Raw genomic sequence first — 26,827 nt, 5'->3', positions numbered from 1 at the left:
GCAACGAGTGGAGCTGAAAACCACTGAACCAAAATAATGATCTTCAAGTTTATTAGCTTCCTGATGGCGTCGACAGCACTTCTTATTTTCTAAATGGTCTCCTTATTCGCCTCATGTTTTCCTCACAAAGAACACATGCTGCAGCAGACAATGGCGGGGTGAAGAAATCGTTCTCTTTGTTCTCCTCTGGGAGCTCTGCTTTCTAATGATCAAGTTCAAAGACTGTCTGTGTTTCCAGTGACTTTTAATAGGACATGACGTAATGCACTTTTTCTTTTCTTTTTTTTTTTTTTTTGCCCTGCTCTTTATTGGTGTCTGAGGATTCAGTGAACATCCTAGTCTCTATAACAGATGGACAAATACACACTACATGTGAATGTAATCACTGTTTAAGATGTGATATATTCATGGGCAGCCCGCTGGGCAGATGGTTTAATTACCACTTATTACTTGAAATATGTTAATTGGTCGACAATAACACCTCTGATCAGTGGTTGGATCCTGATGACTTCAGAAAGGTCATGAGAGAAATATTAATTTAGCTGGAAACACATTTGAGGACCTTTTGAATCCTAACCAACACTAAAAAGAGTTCGTACACATTTAATTTCTGCAGATTACTGTCATGCATTTATTCATAAACCAGCTCAAACTACCAAATGCTGGTCAGATTTGTTCAGTTTTCAAAATCAACTACAGACCATCTTGCAATTACTCACACCCATCTTCAAACTCAGCCTTCATTATGATCTCAACTACTTACCTGTAGAATTTAGTGTCTGTATGTTGCACGGTTGTGACACCTGCCAAAGTGCTCACAACCACCTCTGTAGTAGTTCCCCCTACAATCGGTGTCCCCAGCACCACATTTGCCATGATGACACACACAAACACACACTCAGGGTGAAAACAATACCATCCTCATGCTGTTGCAGCTGGTAAACATGTTTGATAAAATGGCCCCTACTTATCTGAGGCTCAACTGTGAAGTGTGAGATGAATCCCAAACATGCTCACACAAGATAAAGCGCTGACTGTTGATAGTGACCTTCTCTTCGTCTTGCACGACCATCACACAATCCCCACAACCCTGAATCACTCATCAAGGCTAAATCAAGTTAAAAATGGGCCTTTATATCATGTGGTGTGCTCTCTGCTGTAAATCCACACGTCATGACTCAGCACCGCATTGTGCCTTGAAATTACTTCACACAATATCTATGGTTAAAATACATCTGTACACTCTGTAAACACTGTATACATTGTTTAATTCTTACTTCTGGACTTCTGGTAATAACATATTCAGTGAGTCATGTGTGCAGAAGGAGCCCTTCAACAGCAAGACAGCATCTTTCTTCTGCGCTGTGTTGTTTGTGCAGCAAGAAGACATTAGTTGAAAAATGAGAACAGCTCCAGAAGTTGCAGCATTTGGTAAAAACAAAAATGGCAAAAGAGAAAAGTATAGCCTGTATAACCTGTCACTAAGGATGCAGCATCTAAAATGTGTTGTGGGCCTGGAGCAGACCACAAATGATACAGCCAGGAAGACGGGGTATGGCCTGAACAGGAGACTGGGGTTGTACTGTCCTTTGTTACTTCGTTTCATCTATTTTCAGAACAATGTGCTTAGAAAACCTCTCCACCTTTGAATTGAGAAATTCGGTCTTTCAATTTCTTTGTAATTTCAGCAACTGTGATCCAGCCTCCCGTTATGAAATTTCATTCTGAAACGTCCTTTAAATGATGTTACATTTGCTTGAAGTAAAGTATATTTATCATTCATACAAAATAACCCAAAACTTCATATGCAGTATATGTCAAAAAAAAGTATGTAAATTGGTAGTATTTGTGTGCTAACTATTTAGATTGTACTTCTCCAAGAGTGTGAAATCTGCTGAGGCAAAACAGTGAGGCTGTCAATAAGGCTCTCCTACCTGTCGGAGAACAAAAGCTGCTACGTCAGTGGACTCCCAGTAGGAGGCGTGAAAAAGATGAGGCAGAGCCACTGTCGGGAAGGCGGTCAGCACATCAGGGCAGTATAGAGCAAAGTCCAGCCTTTTGGAGCCCCACCAGCTACCAGAAACTGAACACACACACACACACACACACACACACACACACACACACACACACACACACATGAATTGAAACATGAGAAGAGTGTTGGAAAGCAACTAGCCATATTTACTAAAGTGTATTTCAGTGCAGTTTTGAAGTACTTCAGTCATCAGTCATCCAAGTCATGGTATTTCTAAGAGCTTTTAAGAGCTGTACTGAGGCAGCTGGACTGGCTTGAAGTTCTTAAGATGTTTCACCTCTCACCCAAGAGGCTTCTTCAGTTCTTCTTCATATATATATATATAAATACATACACACACACACTCACAGCATATTCACTTAAGTAGAGGATCTAAATACTTCTTCCACCACTGAATGAGGAAATTGGAAATCAACTTAAGAGCTGTGAAACCTCATGAACCTGAATTCATCTACAGGAGATAATTAAATAAATGAGACAAGGCAAGTCCTCCCTTTACTTCCCTTCCCTCCCACTCACTGTTAGTGATGGTGTTTCCCAGCTGGCCCATGGAGCAAACTGACGTTTCACTGTCCACACTGGTCACGCTGGCTCTGCGACCTCCATCCTCTCCACCTTCTCCTCCTTCAGTCTTTGTCTCAGAGGACTGCTGTGAAGCTGAACCTCCGTGGGTTTGCTCACTTTCCAAAAACACATTTGGATGGCCTTGGATACTTTCCTCTAGAGAGACAGGAGGGGAAGACAAGGACAAGTGGGGAGGGAAGAAGGAGGGAGATGCTTTGATCACACAACAACTGACTGGCCTCAATCTCTAAATCAATGCTGTTATTTTGCCTAATAAGATGGACTCTTGCTGTGTTTCGACTCGCTCTGTGTTTCAAGGAGGAAAACCAAAGACAAGCAATAAGTGGGTGTACAATGTCAGATAGTGATTTTCCCCCTCGTGGGGTTGAATCCAATTGTATTGGCTTTGGAAGTCCCAAACAGCATTTCGCTCTGGGCTCTGGCTGACAAGCAGAATAATTTATCATGTTTGGGTCTTCTCTGCCACTGGCACGTCTCTGCGCAGCTCTTTCCTATTTGTTCTGTGATAATACTGTATAATAAGAAAATTTGAATTTTCCCTGAAGACCTGGTTCTACCAGACGTCATGGATCTACTTGCTATTCCCTAAGACGCTGAGCCTAGAAGAAGCACATTTAATCAATAATTTAATCGTTAAAGAAGCAAGTGTCTACCAGCTCAGCTCAATAGCACATTTATGTTAAATCCTACAACATCCTAGAGACAAAAGGAGACTCACACTGAATGTAATTGAACTTCTACCTAACAGCATTTCCTAAGCTAGCTGAGAAACAGGAAGCTGAACAACACAGCTACAAGGCCTCCCTCTTTCTCTGAAGCACTCCCACACTCTCTTTGTCATCTACCTGTATTGTGTCAAAAAGTTTTTTTCAAGCTGACTCAGGGGAGTCATCATTATCCTGTCAGCTAGGCCTTGTATGTTGCTGTGGATCTATTATGACTCTGGAAATGGCTTGACTCACGTCAGCAGGAGCCTCCACACCACCACTGTGCTGCACAGTGTGCAACGGATGAAATTTTGATGACCTGTAAACCAATATATGTTTTTTCATACAACTGAATGGGGTGCAATCTATATCTGTCTATATTTGTATGTATGTCACATACAAGCCAAGAGTCAAGGTGTAGATGACCCCACTCGAGTACCATGTCATTCACTCCAGTTTAGTGTAATACATATCAATCCCCTGTGATGTCTTTTGATGTGATGGAGTGGATATAAGGTGAATACTGGGAGCTTGAACAGGGAGCAGCATGGTTTAGGAGAGCTGTGATGAAATAAGAGTAAGTTTGCCTGCTCGCCTGCAAATGTTGGCCAGACCACATCTTTTATGGAAGCTGCATCTCCGGAAAGACCAGATTCTTCTAACAGCTTCCTCTGACACGTTTTTCTGTGTTTACATGACCTCCGCTCACGTTAATCACAAACGATGTGTGTGCCTTCACGCATTCAATATATGTTACTGGGCATCGGTTTGTAAGTGCGTGTATCACCCAGAGTGTTCAGTTTGGGTTATGAAGCAGCCAGTTATTGGCAGGTTAACCTCTTCTCCGCTGACTGCTGGTGTGGTTCTAAATAAGGTGTCAGACACAGCCACATGTTGCGTGTCTTGTCTGTGAACGATCAGCGTCTGCAGCAGAATACAGATGAACAGTCGCTCTCTCAGACGTGACGGAGTATCAGATGTAGTTAATACATCCCCACAGTCAAGGCAAAGAACAGTCCACATCTGGACTATTAGGATGAGGAAGATGACAGAATCTGACCAGTAACGTGTATCTTTTGAGAGAATACGTTTTTGTATGAAAAGACAAACATTACAGAGTAAGGATTGCTGAGTATGTTAACTGTAATAAACACATGCACTGGGTTCAGTCCTCGTACAGAAAACAAAAGTGTGTACATGCATGCACATTTCTGCAGAATTTGTGTGTGACTGTGAGAGAGGGAGAGAGAGAGAGAGAGAGAGAGAGAGAGAGAGAAAGAGAAGTTGTGTTGGGATTTAAGGGGTTTTTTTGTTATTGTTGGAGCAAAAACCCAGCTGCTACAACTGAATCACACAGTATGTGGAATTTTGTGTGATACAGAGGGGCAGCTCAAAAACTGTCAATCAATCATTGTTTATCAAGCAAAAATGCCAAAATATTATTGTTGCAAATTTAAGGATTCACTGTTTTATATTGCTGCAAACTGAGAATTTTTTTTTTTTTTTTGGATTGGTGGTTGGACAGAACAAATAATTTGAAGACATCACACTGGTGTCTGGAAAATTGTGATAGGCTTTTTCTTTTTTCTTTTTTTTTCACTATTTTACATTTGTAAAATAAATTATTACAACAAATTGTTATAGCGACAGGCCAGCTCTCTGCCATCAGTGTATGAGTGTGTGTGAATGACTGTCAATGCAGAATGATAGGAAATAATTTGAAATCTGACTGTATCCCTTCATTTTTATTCATCAAGGTGAAGGAAAATATTGTGGTTGCATGTTGGAGGTTCTACCTTATACTGTAGTTGGCTTAGACACAGAGAGATTAGTTTATGTGAGGTGCTACTTCTGCTTGCTACTGAGTAGTTATTCCATGCTGAGGTCCAGTGATGAAATCCTTTGGGATTTTTACAAGATGAGGCAGGTTTTCAGAAATTTCTAAGTTGGAAACACAGATCACCTGCCACTCTCTCTGGTGTGAGATAGTGGGTCAGTGGTGATCACAGCACTCCACACCAGAATCACCTGTTTGGACCATTGTGATGACAATTTAATGCGACACAAAGCTCAACACATATTCTCTAACCAATATGTTATATATGTTATAACACGACACAGAGCTGTTATGTATACTTAGCAGTGATTATACCTGCTCTGAGGGAATGCATGCTCACACACATGCATGTCCTTACGCACAGGGACACACACACGCACACACACACACACACACACACACACACACTACAATCTGTCATCATTAATAAGCCCTACCACACACCTCTCAGAGGAGCCTTATTCTCTTTCAGTCTCTGGAATATTAGAAAGACAGCACAATGAGCAGAGAGAGAGAAAGAGAGAAAGAGAGAGAGAGAGACAGAGAGAGACAGACAGAGAGAGAGAGAGAGAGAGAGAGAGAGAGCACTGACTGGTGCATTTTACATAAAATTTCAATAAGCAGAAAGAGAGGAGCGTCAAAAAATTCCAAGGGCTAGCAGGACAGATGAGGCTGCATGGTGACAGTCACAAAGAGGGAAAAAGGACGAGCATGTAAGTATGTTAGAGACTGAGGAAGAAGCAAATATGGTGGAGTTAGCAGTCCGATTCAATAACCAGTAAGGACACGGAAAGATTATGATTTAAGCACAAGCTAGGAGAGAGTGAAAAAGCCTGTGACAGTTGTAAAAAGAAGGACATGCAGAGAATTCACAAGGTGATGGAGGATGATTGCACTGTGGCCTTGAAATGTCTTTGTTACAAAAGAAAAAAAAAGAAGAGATTTTTAACTCTGCACCCTCCCCTTCATGCTCTCAGCCTCCATACGCACAAGCATCCTGTTAACAAATAATTTCATGGGGAACAAAAAAAAAAAAACCCACACACCATCATCTTCACATTTAAGCACCATTAGTCACATGATCAGTACTGACCATAACTCCATGTGCATTTGCTGTCTTGCATGATCATATTTCCCATTTTACCATAGCTGGAAATCAATAGGAAGGAGGACTCATTCTCTCTATATTAGCAACATTCATCATAATAAAAGCTCCACTGTTGATGGGTGTTGATGTCAAAGTCATCCCCATAGGAGCCTGATTTGATTGGCTTTCCATGCCTTCATAACAACTGATTACCATATTACAGAGCAGGAAATGGGTGATGTGTGCCACTGTTTCTTCTGTGTGTCTTTGTGAGCGAATGTGTGCCTATGTCTGCCTATGCCCATGCGCATCTGTCTATGGTTTTTAATTTAACACATAATTTGACAGCATCCAAGCCCGATCAATGGAGCAGGGATGCAGACCCATAATTAAAACCCAGTGTAGCTGCAAGCCGACGCTGTGTGTCTGCCTTTACACTCCATCACCTTTATCAGCACTACTGGCTCTAAGAGGCGCGAAGCATCCCTCTTTGTGACGGGTTGAACATGATTAAATTAATAAATCACAATGTGGGCATCCAGAATCCATTTTACACACGTTATTTACTAACATGTGCCAGCCATTTTTTTCTTCTACACAGGTTACATATGAGCAGCAGCAGGGGGCCCTTGTGGGTGGGTGGTGGCGGTGGTGGAGCGAGCTCAGTCCCAGATCACACACGTGGCACCCTCAGGCGCACCCGAATGACAGGCACACGGAGTGGGAGAGAGTACGCCAGTTATTAGCATGTTAACCCCTGACTAGACTGTAGAAAGATGATGTTGATGGACATAGCCTCTGGGACGTCACCCATAGGTTTCTGAAGAGCGGTTTTGAAGCTCAGAGTGGGCTGCTCTGCTGCCGCCATCTTGGCAGTGCCTGACACCGCCTCACTCCTGGCTAATCTAAATATGGGGCAAAGAGGTGGGGCGCATGTGGAGCTGAGACTTTGGTCTATACTGTTTTGTGGCAAGAATACGATCACCGACCTGTGAGTGAAGCAGAAAGCCCTCAATTATGTATAACTTTAAGCCTCAATAAAATTTAAAGAGTTATATAACCCCCCCCGTACAGTTGTCATGAAGGAGGAACCATCCTTTCTACCATAAACATGTTTATTTGTGCTGTAAAGCTGGACATTTTAACATGGGAGTCTGTGGAGATTGACTCTCTTTTGGAGCCAGCCTCAAGTGGTCGGTTTTTGCCACTTCTCTCTGAGGCTTCATTTGTTAGCCTCGGAGTTTGCAGCTCGGTCAGTACGCTGGTGGTGGAAGTCACTATCAATAGAATAAAAAATAAAAAATAAAAAAATCTGTCTAACCTAATGTTAGCTAGTCAAATCTGCCTTCCTCCCTTTCTTTTTCTTTTCTTTCTCTCTCCCTCTCGCCCTGTTCACCACCTGTCTCCACTTTACCAATTGCTTCAAATTAAGAGCTCTCTGCAGAGTTGTGTAATTGTAGTAGTGGGCCGTCAAATGGGCTGCAAAATGTTTATAAGAGACACAGTGTCCATGCAGTAGTTTCCCTGACACAGTTCAGGCTGTGAGTGTTTTTTTCTCCCTTCCCTTATGTTTCCCTGTGTCTTTCCTGTTCTCCCATGTGTCTCCACCTCCCCTGTTTGTCTGTGTATGTGTGTGTGTTGTGGGCGTGGCTACCTCTTTTTGCTCCTGGCAGTTCTGCACACCTGGCGGTGATGTACTCGTCGCCAACTGCTCAAGTACTTCAGCTCACCTTTCTGCTTCATGCTCTTTGTCAACCCAATTCTCTCCTGTGCCTCACTCACCCTTTGTGCCAGAGCAGAACACCAGCTGCCTCCTCATCTGCCAAACCACACAGAAGACCTCAGTCTGCAGCTGCGCCCCCCCCCCCACCTCTCTCCAAAGAGCCAGCCTGCCTCCACCCTCGCCCTTCACCCACCTTCAACCCCTCTGGGTCCAAATACAACCTGAACTGTCACATTTCCATTATTTAAATCTTGTGTAACGGCTTTATTCAAACGTAACAGAAGCAATAAGGAAAAATCCACAATGGTTGGACTAAATTTGGCAACAAGAGGGAGTGGTAGAAAATCTAACTATAAATGGACAAAGTCTTATCTGTCTGACTGTCCTTCTATTTTCTCAGCAACCACTCAACTGATCTACAAACTCTGCATGTGTGTGGCTGAGGACCTGGGGAAGTGCTGTGTCAACAGAAGATGTTTGGATGAGTGGTTCTTGAGAAACATAAAAATAGAGAAACATTAAACAACAGTTGGTTAGTGCTGGGGTGTTTAATTTTCATCCCAGTCCAAGCATGACACATGACGCATTATTAACAAGCAGAACAAGTAATTGCGTATTTTCTGTTTCCTTTAAGGACCATTGTTGTTGAAACTGTTGTTACAGCCTGCCAGTGCTTTTCTTAACAGCATATTACTCCAGTGATGATATAAATCCATGTCATTTTAAATTTTAAAGCAATTTCCTCAGTAAAACTAAAGGTCTTTTTATATTACTGGCTGTAATTTCTGCAGATGTTGAACTGTGCTGGGTTATACTGAGAGGTGTTCCTCATATTTTGTCAATCTTAATTCATTTAAATGGGAGGGACAAGTGATGATTGCACGATTCAATTAAATATTTTGCTATTACTAACATAATGAGCACGTTTTGAATGGTCACTGCACCAGTGTTATCAAGGAAGAAGTTTGTTTTCTGTCCTGTCACGGGCTACATCAGTGATCTATTTAAAGCCGATTTTTCTGGGGATGCTGGCTCTTCCTCTTGCTTCTCACAGTGAATCCCCTGAAACATTTTCTCATCAATTTCATTGTCAGACGGAGAATTCTGCAGACAAGATAACTGCAAACGGTGCTCAAGCACAAGACTGACATATGCTAAGTTAGCATTCTCTATTAGCTGACATGCTGCAGCATTTTTCATAAACTGACCTGACATGAGAAGTACACATTACCATTTTTACAGTGACCTTAAGAAGGCAATACATCATTATTATCATCATCATGCATTTCATCTTGCTTTGTGCAGATTTAACTGATGATGCTGCTTTGGCCTTTACATTAATGCAACAACATTCAGTTAAAACTGCAAATTGTATTTAGGAGTTTAATTTCAGTTGCCTTCAAGTTACATTTAGCATGGTTTATGAAATATGATCTAAAGTCCTTGTTAGGATATTTGGTTTGAGGGACCTGACAAAAGGGACCTGCAGTGATCCCAGCAAAAAGGGTAACTGAAAGCAAAATGGAAAGTAATTTTCCATTTCACTGAGATGGCACGTTTGACAAATCTGCTTTGAGTTATACATATTTCTAATGACTGTTGAGTAAAAAGGTTTTAAATTATTTAAAGCCTTGCACCAAACCACAAAGCCTTATCTTCATATCTGGATTCATGCTCACGAGCTGTTAGCACAAGCGATCAGTCCTTGTCCTACTTTCTCTCAGTGAGGTAGGTGGATAGAGGCAGGAACCAGGAGATGCGTCATAACAGCTGTTTAGGCTGAGTCTCTATGTCCCAAAAGTGGGCTAAAACATGCTTCAAATAAATCAGTGGCTCATTAAGGACTCAGTCTCTACAACCAAGCCCTCCAGTGGGATTACAGCAGGACGGTGCTATATCTAGCAGATTAATATCTCACACACTGTGCCTGATCCTCAGAGAGCTATGGCAGGCCAAAGGTACTGCACCACAAGAATATGAAGTATAATTACTTCAGGCTTCAGGCTTTGGGGTCAGGATTTAACTCACACAGAGGGAGTGAGGCTCTATGTGCCTTCTGCATCCATGAAAATTTGCATCGCTAAATCACAGAATCTCTCGCCGCTATAATCTAGTCTCACTAAAAGAATTCCTCAAAGGTCTCACGCCAGCTTTGAAATGCAAAATCCAAAAGGTTATTAATATGGCAATACAATTACACTGGAAAATAGATTAACCAATGAAATATTCAAGAGGAGCTGCTCTCGTATCTCCCCACACCGGTAAATTGATTTCCAGGTTTCAAATCACCCGTCTCACCTATGAGCATTGAGCGTCCATCTCCTAGAGGGTAGCGCTGGTAGCGTGGCACGGCAAACGGCGGCAACTTGTGGAAGAGAGGCTGCAGCAGTGGCTCCAGTCTGGAGGCTGAAGGGTCCGAGGGGTAGAACAGGTTGAAAATCTGAGAGCAGGCTGGATGGAGCTGGCTCACTGAGGGTTAAAGAACACAATGGACAGGTGCAGGCATTAGATAGAGGGATTTTAGTATGAAGTGTAGCTGTGTCAGATGAAGAGCACTATTTGACAATGGGGGACACTGCCATGTAATCACCTGCTCAGAGTAGAGCATGAAAAAATATGTGTCTTTTTCCCCATGGAACAGGGAACACAACAGATGTTGATGAGTGGAGAGGTCAAATCCAGGTGGAAATGAGTTTAAATTGATTTGATTCTTTGAAAAAAAACTCCAATTTCCAGTTAATTTTTGTCGCACATTTTATACAGATTAGAGTAGTTAGAAGTGTTTTATGGTTGACTGACAAGCTGATAAAAAGACAACAGAAAACCAGTGAATCAGCAAAACAACTGGAGACTAATGGACGCACACACACACATACTGCTATCTGTGTTTGTGTGTGCTAGGGAATGTACATATACTTCTGTAGATGCATCTGAATGAAGAGTTGGATTCTCACATATACGCGTTGCAATGTATCTGCTTCTTACCGTGGACGGCGGGCAGCACAGTGCGTCTCATGGCCAGCACAAGGCCCAGCGGACAGCCCAGCAGGAAGCAGTCTGACACCTCAAAGTCGAATCGCCCAGGGTTCAACACCAGGCTGGTGTTACTGCTGCCACGCTCTGTGCTTTCTTTCATCAAACTGGGGAGAAGATATGGACACAAAATATGATGTTCTAACTACCAGTGAATAAAAAATAGATATTTTTCCTTTAGTGCTTTCTGTCTGTAGCCATGGGCTACCAGTTGAAAGCAGTTGGTCCTTCAGGATGCTTAGTCAGATGTATTATCAGGATGCACTGAGCATTCAAGTGGATATCTGAAACAGTCATTCTCCTGCAGGAGAGGTTATTGGGGACATTTGATATTGTTCTTTGAAAAGCTGCGTTTCCCATGAAGACTGAAGTAAAAGATAGGAAACGTAGCTTCAGGTAAGTAAGACAAAAATGATCATTTTGGGCTGTAACTATTCCCTTCATCCCTGTTGATTGTTTAGCATTGATATTCCAGTACTTGATGGCAAAGAGTGGTTGAGCCTATGGGCGAGAGGATGAGTGAGTAACAGAAGAGAAGCTTTTTGTTTTTGTTTTAAGAGAAACGCGGGGTAATCTAAAACATTAAAAGTCAAAAATATGCAAATTGAGAAGACAAATTTCTGGTTCTTGACGCAGATGAGTCAGTGATGCTTTTGCTTTGACCTGATTCTGTTGTAGGCTGGCTTGTTTTAGCATTCTGGGGTCATTGTCAGCACCGGGCCTTTATGACTCAGCCAGAGCCACTGCTCATTCAGCCTTCACAGGCTACATCATGCTTACAGCTGTTTGAACAGCCTAGGCGGTCTCAGCCTTGACCCTCTGTCTCTCTGCTCTCCGGCGAGACAAGATTTCCCCATTAAGTCGTGCACAGGGAGAAAGGATTAGCCAACAGATTCTCCAGACATCTTTAAAAGCCAAATCAATAGTGCTTGATTGTCCTCTGCTTCCATTTTGTTTTTGTCTTCTTCTCTTGTAATGTGTCCACTTAAGTCACTCCTCCCTGTTGCTGATCTGTCTGTTTGTCTACCTACTAAAATCTGTTGCTGTGGAAAAATATCCTTTAAGTTAGTAACATTCAAACTCCAAGAAACTAGCAGTAGTATCTGTGTGGCTGAACAGTGAACCATGTTCATTACTTATTGAGCGAATAGGACAAAGGGATGAGCATGATGAAAAGACTGGGTTTCCACAAGTTCTCCACTTCTGCAAATAGACCCATGTCCCATGTTGACATGTTAAATTTATTTTTTTTAAAAATCCATGCTCTGGGTAAGTGCACTGAGCATAAAATGTTTAATAACAGTGCACCTTGGAAGCTCATTTTGCCTGTTGGTGCAGAAAGAGAAGTGTTATTTTTGCCACCTAGATGGGTTAAATTTCCCTTTTTGCAGCACTTCCCATTAAACTGTTACCTATGTGATAAATAAATATGACAAATATTACATTTGCTATCTGAGCTGAAACATATGTCAAGTCTCAAAAGGTTGAGCATTTTACTGAAGGAGCAGCAAATAGATCTGAGGCTGGTGCCTATGAAGCTAAAACATGTCTAATAGATTTTCTTATGGGCATTATACACAGACGTTTCATTGCTCTAACCACACATAATCTTTTTTTAATCCAAGCACTTTAGACTAAACAGATTTCTAAATGCTTAATGTCAATTATGTCCATTTAAGTGTTTCAGTGTTTTTTTTCAATTCTAGAAGTCAGTTCTATTGCCATCTGTCTAGACATCAGTCAAATTAGTCAAAACAACCATTAAAAAAAATTTAAAAATCAGGCATACTCCAATGATTGCGTTCTGTTGGGTTTTTCATAAGAGCAAAGTCATGATCATTTGCGCATGATCTCACAGGAAATTTCCAGTCATGGCCAAGGCAGAGCAAGGTACATCTGAAATGGAGCGAACCAAAGGTAGACAGCCGTTCTGATAGGAGGCTAATGTCTGAGAAAAGGAGTTTTAATGAGCCCTCCTGGTGACTGGGAGTGTCCACTGGGATGCGCAGGGGAAAAGAGCAGGTCCAGGAGCAGAGGTCACTCTCTCAATAACTGTGAATTGAACTGTGAATAGCTCCTATCTTCAGTGACTCTGCGGCTGTGATGGTGTGAACCTAGTGGAGCATGTGATATGAAATGGGAACACTGGTTGCTTGAATTAAGTCAACATGGCAGCAATACCCCCTCAAGCCACCCCAACCTGGCTAAATTCCCCTGCAGCACTCAGTCTCCGACACAAACTGGCTGGCACAGGCACAAACAGGCTATTTATAGTCCAGCAGAGCCCGGTGGGCATGCTGGGCAGTCAAGCTGCAAATATTGATAAAGAGCAGGGGCGAGACAGGGTGACACATTCCAGGAAAACCTGGATGAGGGCCGGCATGCTACATCTGGGTAATTATACAAAACCCTAACACACTCATCATCGATTGACAAATGCTGTTTTACAGGAATGGATGACAGAATTACGAACACCATTCTGTACCTTTGATGTGTGATGTGCTTTGTTGCCAAGTTGTGGGTGTTTGTGGGAACTAACTTTTAATTATTAAAGGAGCTATTTGCAAGTCTTGCTATTGCTACATAGCCAACATTAGCATTAAGAGCTCTTTACTTACCAGTCTAGATGAAACATGAGTTCAACATCGGCTGTCTCCAGCGATGGAAAACATCACTCTTGTTTTTTCCTTTATTTCTCTCTTCTTTTCTTCTCTTCAGTTAGCATGCTAACCAGCTAGCCCCGGCCCAGTTGAACTGTATAAGAAGAACTGGCACTGCTAAGAGGATGTAATAGCACCTCTTGTCTTGTAAAAGCAACAATGACTGACGCTCTGGGAAAGACTAGTAAGTGAACAGCTGCTAATGCTAATGCTGGCAAATAGCAAAACTTACAAATAGCTCCTTTAAATTATCCAAATGTTGTGTACCTATAATTATGTTTATATAACTATGTATCATGTAGATGGTGGTGGAGAGCTCTCACTTGATTTGATATCTGGTGACTCTGAAGGCCATAGTGTATGACTCACATAATTTTTATACTCAATAAACCATTCACTGACCCCTCATGCCCTATGGATGGGGGCATTTTCATCCTGGAAGAGACCACTTCCATCTCCCTGTGTTACATCCTTGTTTTTCCTCACTATTCTGATGTATGCAGCACTACTTCCTGCAGTACAGCACTAATTATGCATCAGAGGCTGTAGTACAATGGTTTATTCCAACACTGCCTTTATACAGACAGAGGATTTGTAAGTCCTCAACATAAGTTGGGCCACCTGTAGCAATTGTTTATTCATTTACTTCCATTCCTGCAGGAAAACTGGCAGTTAACCAGTTTCTATGACATTTACACGATTTTTATGTTTTTAGTGATCTAACCTTTTTCTTTGTGTGTGTATTTACAAGAGAATTTAAACCTTTGGCTTTCACACAAAACACTAACCCTCATTTTGCCCCAGTATATTTCCAGATTGACCAACAGTCGCACTTCGTAGACAATATATTTATATGATTATACTTTTACACTGCTCGTTCATAACCCTCCATTCTTGTTGCAAGACTGAAGCAGACTGATTGAGATTACAGGCTTTGTGGAGTGTTTGTGTATGTTTCTTTGTGGACGCACAACTGTATGTAAGGTCACTTCTTGCTTAAAGACCATAAATAAATTAAAAAAACAGGCCATGCATTTCGCATTTGACAACTTTTATAATCCTCTTGGTTTTTATTTCCTCTGCATTGACAGAACTCTGGTCCAAGTCTATGATTAGAGGGAGTTTACCAAAGCTTTTACTTACTTACCGATGAGCTGATGGGCATGTTTTAATAAGTGTTTAATTCCGAGTTAGGACCTTTTTTTGAGGATAAAAGTCAAAATCTGGATCACGTTTAGGTTAGAGGTGCAGTCAGGTGCAGCATGTAAAGTGTATGTTTTATGTATGTGCATAAAGATGAACAATGTGGATAAAATACTCAATCATGACACATGTAATTTTATGTCATGATATTGATATACTTGCTTGTCCTACTAATACATCGAGAAATCTCAGTCTGTCCTTCAGTTTTCTCAACAACTGCTGATCCTAAATGTTGCTTTTTTAAGTTTGGTTTTAAACTAAACTAAAGCCACATTTTGACAGGACTAGTATGAAAAGATCTGGACAATTAATCTTTAATGGAAAAGACAAGAATATCAGGAAATACCTGAAAAATCACAGTACTTAACCACAGTGATGAAAAAAAGTTCATTACAGCCACTCCAGTTCTGTTCATTTATCGGCACCATTGCCCACAATTGCCCAATACAGCAGATATATTAAATGGATAAATACCCATATGTAAAAAGTCACAATGTCTGATGGGGGACAAACCAGTCTTCTGTCATATAGTCAGTATATATCATGATAATGACAATCCCTGTGTGTGAGTATGTTCATGTGTGCTGCTCCACCTGGGAAAAAAGCTGTGCTGGCCAGTGGACGAGGTATCTCCATCATACGAGTCACTCTGCTTCCGGCTGAGTGGCGGCCCACCCTGACCGTGCCCCTCGTTCGGGGCAGAGATGTCGATGTTGCTCTTACTCAGCCTCTTGCTAGAACTGAGACCCGGGCTGGACTCCCCGAGCAGGCCAGAGTTATCCTGAGAAGAAGGAGGAGAATGTACAAGTTACTGTGAAGTCTCATACACTCACAGCAGTGGCTGCAGCAGGAGATTACACTTAACCGGATGGGAGTTGATGCATTTTCCCAGGTGAACAGTTAAATGTGGGAGGCAAAAACTGGGCCTGTGCAAGATTGAATCTATTAGACGTGAGTGGATTTGAATGGCAAAGGGGAGGAGGAGAGAGGGAGGGAGTAATCGGCAGATAGTGGGGATCATGCAACATTTAGCAGGAGGAAAAGGACAGGAAATGACAAGCTACTCCAGGAGAGCACAAATGTTACAATGAATATATAACACACATACACACACACACACTGCAGGGACTCCTTAAAATTATGCTCAGAAAAAGTCATATTCCCATCAAGTCAACCACTGAAAACAAATAGTGATCCACACACACACAATTAAATTCCTTTTGATTTACAGCACGACACTTCAGAAAAACACAGAGCTGAGGACACTGTCGCTGGTGTATGGTGACATTTCTGAAAGCCACTCTTAATAGGACTGTTGTCTTGTAAAAATGACTTCACTTGAAAGAACAGGGAGTCGTGCCAAGGTTTAGAGACGAGGGATAAAACAGACATGTCGTCTTGATCATCTCATCATCATCCTGTATCACCAGCAAGATTTTCTTTCGCCAGCTGCTCATAGTCTCCCAAACACCATGCAGCCCTGAGTATCATCATCATCTCCTCACTGTTACACTGAGCTCGTACCTTCAGGCTCTCAGTGCTGTTGTTCCTGCTGCTGTTGTTGGGGCTGCCGGGCCTCTGGTGGTTGCTGAAGCACAAAGCGTCAAAGCACAGCACACCTCCCACACAGTCGCCCATCAGGCATACCTGCTTGGGAAATTCAGGATTTAGACACCCTGCACATGTGGTGCTCTCAGTCAGTAAGAGCTTCCACAGGAGGACAATTAGAGAGGTGTATGGATGGAATAAAAAAGCATGAGAAACCAACATATTTCATAGGGACAGGAAGATATAAAACCTCAATGTCTCCCAGTCCCATACTATATAATAAGAGGATATAATATCTACTATGTACAAACTATCAAAGTATACTGTATTTTGAAAATTAGTATGCAAGGAATCAGTGCATTCTACCATTTTGTACAAACAGATAATGATGAAATATGCCTACCAAATAGCATAAATCAGTCTACACCACTGCCAATAAAAGGGAAAGCTGAATCTGTTTCTAAAGATTTAATACTCATTTTTTATTTTCCTGTAATGTGTCCTTCTGGAGCTGTTTCAACACTATTCACAATCTATAACATACAATGATGTTTTGCAGCAGTGAGCTGCCCCTCAATTTCCTTTGTGCATTGCATTGGGGGACAATATCATTTAAGAGCAGCTCACTCAAACTCACTCAACAAGCAGTTTTTTTTACGCTGAGTTCACAACATATTGTTCAGGCTGTAATTACAAGCAACCCAGTGGGGAAGCCCCACTCATTTAGTCCATTCGTCTGTTGGGACTATAAAGCAAGCAGTTTGGCTAACCATCTGGGACTGTTGTGCAGGTTTTCTTGTTTTTCTCATTTGGCTGACACTGCATGAATGCACCACTAGTTTGTGTACTTTTTTGAGTTTCCTTAATTTTGTGATTTTTGCATTGTGAACACACAACACTTTCATAACCTGCTTAAAATCAATATGCAGTATGAAAGTGGGACACAGCTCCTGTTTCTCAGGTGAGTGCCAATCCATGTGTCCACTATCACCAGGCAGTAAACTATTAAACATATTAACTGCTGGAATGAAAAACCCCACAGCTCATTACTATAAAGGTAATTACAAGAAGACTAATCTGAAGAGGAAATATTGCTGAGTGAAAAAATGACAAGGTTGAAATTTGATAATTTTGAATGGGCAAATAAAATTGTAGACACTAAACTAGGAGGAGGAGGAATTATGAAATTAAATAAGAATATCAATAGTATTCATCCATCAAGCCACTGTCCAATGCCAGCGAACTGAAAGTACCAACTATCACAACACGCATCATCCATCCACAATAGCAAGAGCCAATCAAGAATAAGGGATTGCTGTAATTACCTTTCATCACCCGTGGGGCTGTTAACTTGTACCTTACCTGACTGTATCGAATGTCTAAGGTCACATCTGATTGGCTCATCAAGATTGTATTGACCAGTGGCTTTCAATCACGTGCCTGACAATCTGAAGCTTTTCATTTCAAACAAGCTGAACTACAGCAGCTAACTGGAATAAAAAAAAACTTTTTTCAATTATTTGATGGACACTTGTTAATATTGTTTTTAAATTCCATTTTGAATACTTTGTGTCATGCCTCAGCTGGATAGCTGAGTTCCCTTTTTTGTTTCCCCTAGTGTTTTGTCTTGTACTTCCTGTTTTATTTTGATACTCACCTCTTTTCTCGTTTCAGGTTCCTCACTTCCTGCCCTCATGTGTCCTCCCCTTGTGTGATTACCTGCCCTGCCCTAATGTGCTGCACCTGTGTCTCATTGTCTTCCCTCTCCCTGAGTATTTAGTCTCTGTGTTCCCTCCCTTCTGTGCCAGTTCGTCTAGTTCTGTATGACTACGTTCCAGCCTTTATTCCCCGTGTGCCTTACTCGTATCTTGTCTTGTTTTTGGTTTTTGACCCTGCCTTTGCCCACCGATTCTGATACCTTTGCTCCGTGGACTGATCTCCTGTGTACCGACTTTTGCCTGATTAAAGGACATTGTGAACTCGCTTACTGTGTCAATCTGCATCTGAGTCCGAGCCGTTGTTCAGCCTTGACAACTTTGTATGATTGAAGCTATGCAAGCACATTGCCTTTCACAGCCCTTCAAGCTAATGCTGTGAAATTCAACTTGTGAACAGTCTTTTCACACACCATCACCTCATTAGAAAATGCATCTAGTAGTTGTTACGTAGAAGAGAGAGAATCTATACTTCCTTTGACAATCATTGATTGTAAAGTGTGAAAAGCCCATTACTCAGTGATGAGAAACTAGAGTGTAGGAGTTCCTCTCTCCTCTCCTGACCTCTCCAGAAGGATGCGTGACAGACCTGACCCGTGAATCCCTGGCCGTCCTCTGACTGCAGGAAACTGCGGTAGACCTGGTTGGCTCGGGCGATGACGGTTGCCACGGCGTCCTGGTAGCGTGGTGAGACGATAGCAAGGAGGGGGAGGGCGGCCAGGGGTAGGTGGTCCACGCTGCTCGACACGCAGCTCTCGTCATAGCTGTATGGGTTCAGACTGGAGGGGACGGTAGTGGGTAGGAAGGAAGGGAGGACGGTGGATAGATGAAGAAACACAACAGATGACATCACCACTTTCTGTCTTACAAAGCCCCTTTGTTTGGTGTTTCCTTGGGAGCCAGTAAAATGCCAGTCATCAGTTCCTAATGCATAATAATGTCAAAATAAATGAAGGTTAGAGAAAGTTCACATTGCTCCTTTTGTGATATGCCTCCCCTTGACTACGCTACATCTATTAATGTCTCATTCAATCTGTTCATGATGCACTCCATCTGATTGGAGACACAAAGGCTTTTCCACAATGGTATGATGTGTGTGTGTGTACACAAGCAAGACATGGAGAAGACGGATGTTATCTCAGGGAATAAAACAATAGCAAACCTGAAGAGGTAACAACAATGAGAGCACAGCTTCTGTGCCTTTCCTGCTGCATAGACATGAATGGGTGTGTGTGTGTTTGCTCGTGTGTGCTGCAGTGACAGTGCACACGTGGATCAAGAGAGACACTTCATGTGACAGCATGGGGGAAACAGTAAAGGATGGCGATGCCCCCCACTCTCTCCTTGAGCAGCAGTGGCAACCCTGTCACCATCCATCAGACGCTCTGATCACAGGAAAAGGCGGCGGTGCCACACCGAGGCAGAAATATGTCAGTAACCATGGACACCTCACTGCACAGAAGGGCACAACCTCTGTGTGAGGATGAGGGCTGACAGTTTTCATGAAGCACTGACACAAAAATGTTTACAATGCAACATTTTGGGGAGTCACAAGTGACAAGATCACCAATGATTTGATCTGAGTTCAATCTGCTCAGTACAAAAATAGATTTGTGACATGTTTAGTTCTACCTGCTAACAAGATCTTTAAGAAGTGCTTGATATTTTTTATAGTCCACAAACCCCATGAAAAGACCAAAATCTGTCTCTCAAAATGTTAGATCTCCCATAAAAGGTCTGTGGCCCTGAGTCCCAGACCCATTTCATTTATATAGCCTGGAAACCCTAAGGTTTTACAATCTGAACAACCACTTCTCTGTACAACATACCTCAAATTCAGACAAAGAACAAAGATGTACATCTTTAAATATGGCTAAGTAGTCTCCTAAAACAGCTTGGCACTGTGCTCATATAAGCAAATTTAACTCAAACAGGAGTAAACACCACATTTGATGGGGAATATTTTCTGCCGTGGATTCTAGCAGCAGGATAGTGTGTTTGAGACTGAGTCAGAGTAAATCACGGTGCCCACGTTCGTTGTAAAGAGAAAAATGTCACCCAGTGCAAAAGTGTAGGTAAATTATGCATTTTTATTACGGAGAGGAGGAATATATCATCATATATCGGCTTTGAATGCACAGGCAAAATTTGTTAGTCGGATAAATTCATAGTTGTTTTTGCCTTTAATGAGTTTTTTTGGCACTAAAAAAACACACAAAAGCATTTAAGAGCATTTAAAAAAAAGCACAAGCATTTATCTTATGGATTGGAGATAATTAGCTAATGACCAACTCCTGGGCCCAGTGGTTGCACAAGTTATTGGCACTGCACACTTTCCACTTCCAACACTTCAGTGTATGCCAGCTAAGAAAATACAGCAGGGGAATAATTGTTTTGAAATTGTTTGAAGGTGGAGGCTTTATCTTATGACTGAAGTTAACTGTTTTCTCTTGCTCTCATCTCTGTGGGGTTGTAAAGTTATCCTTCCTTTTTGTTTTCTCTGTCCGACTGTGAGCTCATGCACTGTTACCACCAACTGCACCGTTTGTGTAAAGTGTAAACAACAGCCTTTGGATTATCTTCTACAGATATTATTGTGTGCTTTACTAAATTACTTTTAGCAAGTGGAAGTACCATAGAATGACAACACTATGTCTTGTTATATGCAATGTAATTAAATTGAAGTTGAAATGAATTGAATCTAAACACATTCTGCACCAGTCTCTTTACTGAACAAAGACTAAATATCAATCCTCTAATATAATCTACTTTAACCAAAACAAAGTGATCAAATGAGTGTATTTCTCCCAAGGTGGGAGATATTCTTGTTCTTCTCATTGGACTGTCATGATTTATTTGTAAGTCCAGTAACATCAAGGCCCTTTTTTTTGCCTCTGGGGGTTTATAAACTTTGTCTTATTAGAGCCAAACATTGTGTTGCCATGGTTACAATACCCCAGAGAAGGAAAAATGGAGTCTGTGTACCATCTATGCAAGAAAATACTCCCTTCAGCTTGTGAACGACTGGGGCCAGAACAACTGAATCTTCTCTGACTGACTGCGATGCTCTGATGTATATTAATCAGATTAAGCCATTTACTTGACTGTCTGAACTGGCTGCACGGTTGTGTAAATTTCTCATTATAGTCCTATTTTCAGGACCAAAGCCTTTTTGATTATAACTTCTTCTGGGAAAAAAAATCCAATTCCATTATCATCACTTGTTTCTAATTACAGCCATGATTCTGCACTATTACATGTTTATAGCAGCCATGGCCAATTTGTGTAGCAATTACAAAATACTGTGCTGCAGCCTTTGGGAAACATGTTGGGAAGAAAAGAGACAATAGATGCGATTGTTGTGCTCCCAGTAACACAGTGTTCAACAGCATGGGTCTGCTATCTGCAGTGGGTAAAGCCACCTCCACAATCTCACCACTGCCACATCACAACAAACACTGACAGATCTCTGTTAGACGGCAATTATTTACATCAGCCGCCTCATAAACAGATTGAAAAATGTTTAAGTCAACATATTCTGCTTGACAGAAATATGTAAAAATCAAACAGGCAAACCTATCATCCGCAAAATGGCCAGTCACAGGTTCTGTTTCTATGTGTTCTGCTTGTAACACATAAAAATGCACAAAGATCACAGAGCCACCAGCGTAACTGTAAACTCTCTGTAAACATTTGTGTGATTACAGTTTGTTTTTCCTATAATCTCCATCAATCATATTCTCAGTCGGGGTATTTCTCCTGTAGCTTCACTCTTGGCAGCCTCCCATCGGACCAGTTGCTACTAATGAGCAGCAGTGTGAGGCGTCACAGCCCAGGATGTGGCTCTGGTGTGTTGCTGTCAGTAGAGAAGCGTATGAACATCACCTGAAGACTCTTGAGATGCAGTTTGCTTCTGCAGTGTCGACTCTGTGGTGCATGAACCCTGCTCTGCTCTCCAGAGCAGCTTTTTGAGATTCTACTCTATAACCTGCTCCCCCATGCAGACTTGAAAGAAAACAGGAAAAAGGGAACCCTCTGAAATATATTCAGCGTCACTTGAACTGTACTGCACACAGTTATTTGCATAACAACAGTGTCATTCTTTCTACAGAAGTTTCTGTGAGAAATATTCAGCTCAGGCACTTCAAGCTCATAGCAATGTATTGGTCCTGGGAGAAGACCTGCTGTGCAACAAAATACCATCATACCACAAATTATTAAGTTTATGAGGTTCCTATTTACTGAGATTTAGAACTAAAATGACAAATCCCAACATCCCAACTAAGTACCACTGAGGGCTTGGACCAAGCTTTTGTAGTTACACGGCCTTGATCTTATTAGAGTCTTGTTAACAACTGCTGCTCACACACACATTCGCTCACAAAAAAAAAAAAAGAAAGAAAGAAATAGCTCTGATTAATATTCCAAACACAGCTCTTCCTCTGAACAGGGTTCACAAGTCACATGACAGGAGCAGAGGTTTAACACCTGCTGCACTGTTCAACAAATGTCAGGTGAGACACTCATTATTTGCATTGCATAATTGCTTGATTATGCAAGCACTTGTTAGTATTATTACCACAGAGCAGCCACTGTTTTACATTTGGAAGAGTGCACATAGATGATTTGTTCGTGTGTGTGTGCGTGTGTGTGTGTGTACGTGCATGAGCCAGAGTGTTTTCTGGTTTATTTGCTGAGGCAGTTTGAAGGTACGATATCCTCAATGACTGCAGCAGGTTATTTTCTGTTCAGAATCAATGATCCTAATTAATTCAAGGCGATCATTAACATCTATGTCTATACAAAGTTGCGCTTAGGAAACTCTGTACCACCACACCATCTGAATCCAATCTACATTTTAATGACTATAATTCATCTTAATAATCTTAACTATAATTTCTCTGTGATCAGTGAAATAGTGGCTGTGATCTCAGGCATACGATTTTGATGGAGCAAAACTGGAGAGCGATGTAATCGTTGTCAGAGACAGATGGTGTTTTACATTCTGGGTTTTATAGTGTGGCTGTAGATTTAGATTCTTGATTAAGAGCACATGTTCGTCCAAAATGTCATCTAACAGTCTATAGAACTGACAGACTTGACATCCACCAGCTAGTACACACAGATAGCAGATCATTCAAAGATGTTACTTGCGAGGCTTTTGCTCCTCAAAAGGAGGCACGTCGGCAGAGCCCTGAATGGTGGAGGAGCGTGGCTCACATTGCAATGATGAGTCTGCCCCCGTTATTTCAAAATATGAGTCATTCGCTCATGAGCGGCAGCATTTACCCCGTTCACATCTCTCTGCTCTCATGGTAAAAGTGATATTAACAGAGAATACACTGAGGTTATGTTATGGTGTCTCTTAAGTGCACATTTTTAAAAACATACTTATGTAAGAAAAAACAAAATCTGAATTTGCTGCTTTGTTATGGACGCAAGTTTCACTGAGATTGGCTGTAAGGTTTCATCATGCCATGTTTATTTTTCTTGGATCACTGTCAGAGTCACTCTATGACACCGGAGCAGGGCAGTTAGTCCATACCGAGATACGTACAGTATCTCGGTATGTCTTCCTCAAGCTTTCACGGCAATGTGACGATCAAGACATCCATTCACAGAAGCAGGGAGAAGAAAAGGTCGAGTGAGACGAGTAAACCTCGAATCAGCCTCATCTCACGCAGCATAACCTTGAGATAGACTCTATTATGCTGCCCCACCGCCCTCCACATAATGTCAAACTGAAATCTCTGAAGTCTGTCAGATTCTTGCTTAATTACTCTCCCCATTTCTTAATGGTTGGCACAACGTTTGCACAATTAACATGAACAGCAATGGCCTTCTGCAGAGTCCTCTTAATTAGGGAGAGGGCTCAGAAATAGTAGCGGCATGTTCCCAGCTGCCGATGGCCAGAATAATGAGTGTCTATCTCCGTGAACTGAGGTCACTTGTGTGCATGGGCCAATAGGCTTCCTCCTCTTCCTCCAACCCTGATGGAAAAATGATCCTGTACAATGACACTGAATCCACATGAATCTATTAGATTTGTCTCCCCTGCAGCACAGATAAAGTTTTTAACGGTTGAAATGTTTCTTTCTGTTCAAACTGTGACAGAGGCGGCGCGTTGGCTGTGAGAGGAAATCAATTTGGGAGCCTTTTCACTGTCACTGTTAATTGGACGTGCTATGGTGCAATAATACACATTCAGTGCTCTTTTCCAACTGTTTTTGTGTGGGCTGTATTTGTGCGTGTGTGTATATGGATTACGTGTGTGTTGTCTTGACACCCAGCTCCTACCCAGCACTGTCAGGTACATTCATTAGCAGGCAGAGCTAATAATGAGCGCTCCGAGCCCTTCACAGCAGGCCATGCGCACACGTGGCAACAAGGACAACACAAGCTGAAAAACATGTTCACTCTCTATGGGGACGTCCTACTGTAAATAAGGAATTATCAAGCACTGCGTCCAGAGTGGTTTGTTTATGTGAAAGTTTATCTGAGGCGCTAAGAGGCTTTGCCACCTCCACTCCGTGGTGCGATTTTCAGCCAATCTGTTACCCAGAATGAGAGTAAATTACCCATTACACCAGCATTTCCTTTCTGCATGGTTGCCCATTCCTGCGATGTTTATGTTGGCACACAAATAAATGAGGCTGCGCACACCCACATGTCCAACGCTGTCATTAGAGTAAACACTGTTAACTAACAAAAGTGTAGTTGAATAAGTGTTGTGTTGGGTGCTGAGTGGGCGTGTATGAATGCCTACTGACTGCACATATTGTGAGAATATGTTGAGGACCTGGTGCCATCTGGGCATAGGTTGGCTTTACTATCACGAGAGCACTAAATATATTTATAGCTTTATTTATTTATTTGGAAACATTTTAAAACATTTTTCCCCTCTTCATGCAAATTATTGGGAGATCAAGCAAGAGTGGTATCAGATTGACATGTTCGGTCTAGACAGTTTCTAGATGAGACTGGGAGCTTTAGACCTTGAAAAGTGTAAAGAATATATTAGTTTGATTCTTCAAGTTTCATTTAGACTCTGGCCATGTTCACAAAATCTTTCTAAAAAATAATCCTGATGAAGAAAAATTAAACGTCCTGCAGGAAAAGAAATCAAACAATTAAATAACCAAATAAATAAGGTGGGATCAGTGAATTATACATAGATCAGCCTGTTTCTGAATGCTTTGCTTTGTGCATTAAATTGTTGAATTATTTATCTATATCACTTGGCATTAATTTATTTATTTCTTTGGTCCTTTGTGACATAGAGTTTTAAAATGAGTCTCTTTTCAAGCTAAAGTTCATGCTTGCCTGTATGTAATCATTGTGTGTGTGTGTGTCCACATGCATTCAAAAGCAGGGAACAGAGACAAGCCGACGTCAAGCTGCCAAGCGGCTACAGTACTCAAATCTCTTTACAGTCATCTTGCTTCCAGTCACTACCTCAGTCCTGCTAACGTCACTCACAAAACCAGACACTTGACTGCTGAATACATTCTCTCAGCCCCGGTGATTAGTGACAATTCAGACAAAAACATCATCCGCTTGGAACTGGAGAGTAGTGACAAACTAAGTGACACTGTCAAAGATAAAACTGGTGACCACTGGAACATATGACATTAAACTTGAAATGAAATCATTAGTTACGCTTAATCTGCTCTCTGCACAGACAGCAGACTAAAGAAAAAGCAAACATGTGAACAAAGACACATATTTACCTTTACCTGTATCTCAAAAATATCTTCCAGTCAAGGACATCATTACTCTACACAGAAGACTGCAGGGAGTAAGACCTGTGAGGTTTAATGGCGATGATACAATATAGTCTGCCATATGGGAGGACTCATCTACTGACTGCTGCTCATCACTGAGCTACCACCATCAACAATTAACTTCCACTCTGAAATTGATACCAAAATGAAACCTGAATACAAAGTAACAGTGGCTAATTAGACAAACACACATTCCTTGCAGAGGCCTCAGGATCAGTGGAAACCACTGAAAAATCATTTGTCCGCCTCCAGAGCTTCAGGGGGAGAATTCACAATAAAAAACAAAAGCGTTTAACAAAGGTTGGGAGTTTAATATTTCACATGACCACTGGCTTGCAGGGGCTGGAAATGTCATCAGCATACTAATTAACATTGCATTGTCTGTTTAAGGGTCTTTGGTCAATATATTTTCTTAATTAACCTTCACAACCTTAACTAGCCAAGCATTTTTGTCTCTATGTTAATTCCTGCAGACTTGCATTCATACTGGGCAGATTCAATAAATGCCTCCTTTAACAGTGAAGTGCGGCGTTGACTGTTTGTTGCTCCTTTCTAGTAATTAAGGTGTTCTATAAAATAGTGAGAATGTTGTTTGAATAATAAAAAAAAAAACAAAACACACATACACACAACCAAAGCAGGAGACCAAAAAATGATAAAAACAAATTAAGGGAAGCTACAACAAAAGCCAAGTGTAAATGCACCCAAGAACCATTGTTAATAGATGACAGTTTGAGACACATACAGCAAAGCAGCATGCACAGTACCAAATCCCTAAAACTGAAGCAGCTATCCTTTATTCATTCATTTCATTTTCAATTACACCAGTGTTTTTCATCCTCCAGCCCAAAGCTATGAAGCCAATGTAGCGCAGTTAGTTCAGGCAGAGCACTGAAGCAATGTCAAT

At 41.6% G+C, this 26,827-nt stretch overlaps 1 protein-coding gene across 1 annotated transcript in view; it reads right to left on the bottom strand.

Moving 5' to 3' along the window:
• The window catches only part of pitpnm3 (PITPNM family member 3), an 88,475-nt gene that overhangs the window by 12,082 nt on the left and 49,566 nt on the right, over nt 1-26,827 (bottom strand). Inside the window, 7 exon segments of the mRNA XM_071496317.1 lie at nt 1,935-2,083; nt 2,558-2,758; nt 10,276-10,446; nt 10,963-11,117; nt 15,467-15,654; nt 16,398-16,520; nt 18,726-18,915. Coding sequence (XP_071352418.1) covers nt 1,935-2,083; nt 2,558-2,758; nt 10,276-10,446; nt 10,963-11,117; nt 15,467-15,654; nt 16,398-16,520; nt 18,726-18,915 — 1,177 coding nt within the window.

Source organism: Trachinotus anak, unplaced genomic scaffold (genome assembly GCF_046630095.1).
Source record: "Trachinotus anak isolate AG129_WGS33_773 ecotype Australia unplaced genomic scaffold, CSIRO_AGI_Tana_v1 ptg000014l, whole genome shotgun sequence".
NCBI classification, from domain to species: Eukaryota; Metazoa; Chordata; class Actinopteri; order Carangiformes; family Carangidae; genus Trachinotus; species Trachinotus anak.
This window is presented reverse-complemented; position numbering and strand designations above follow the sequence as displayed.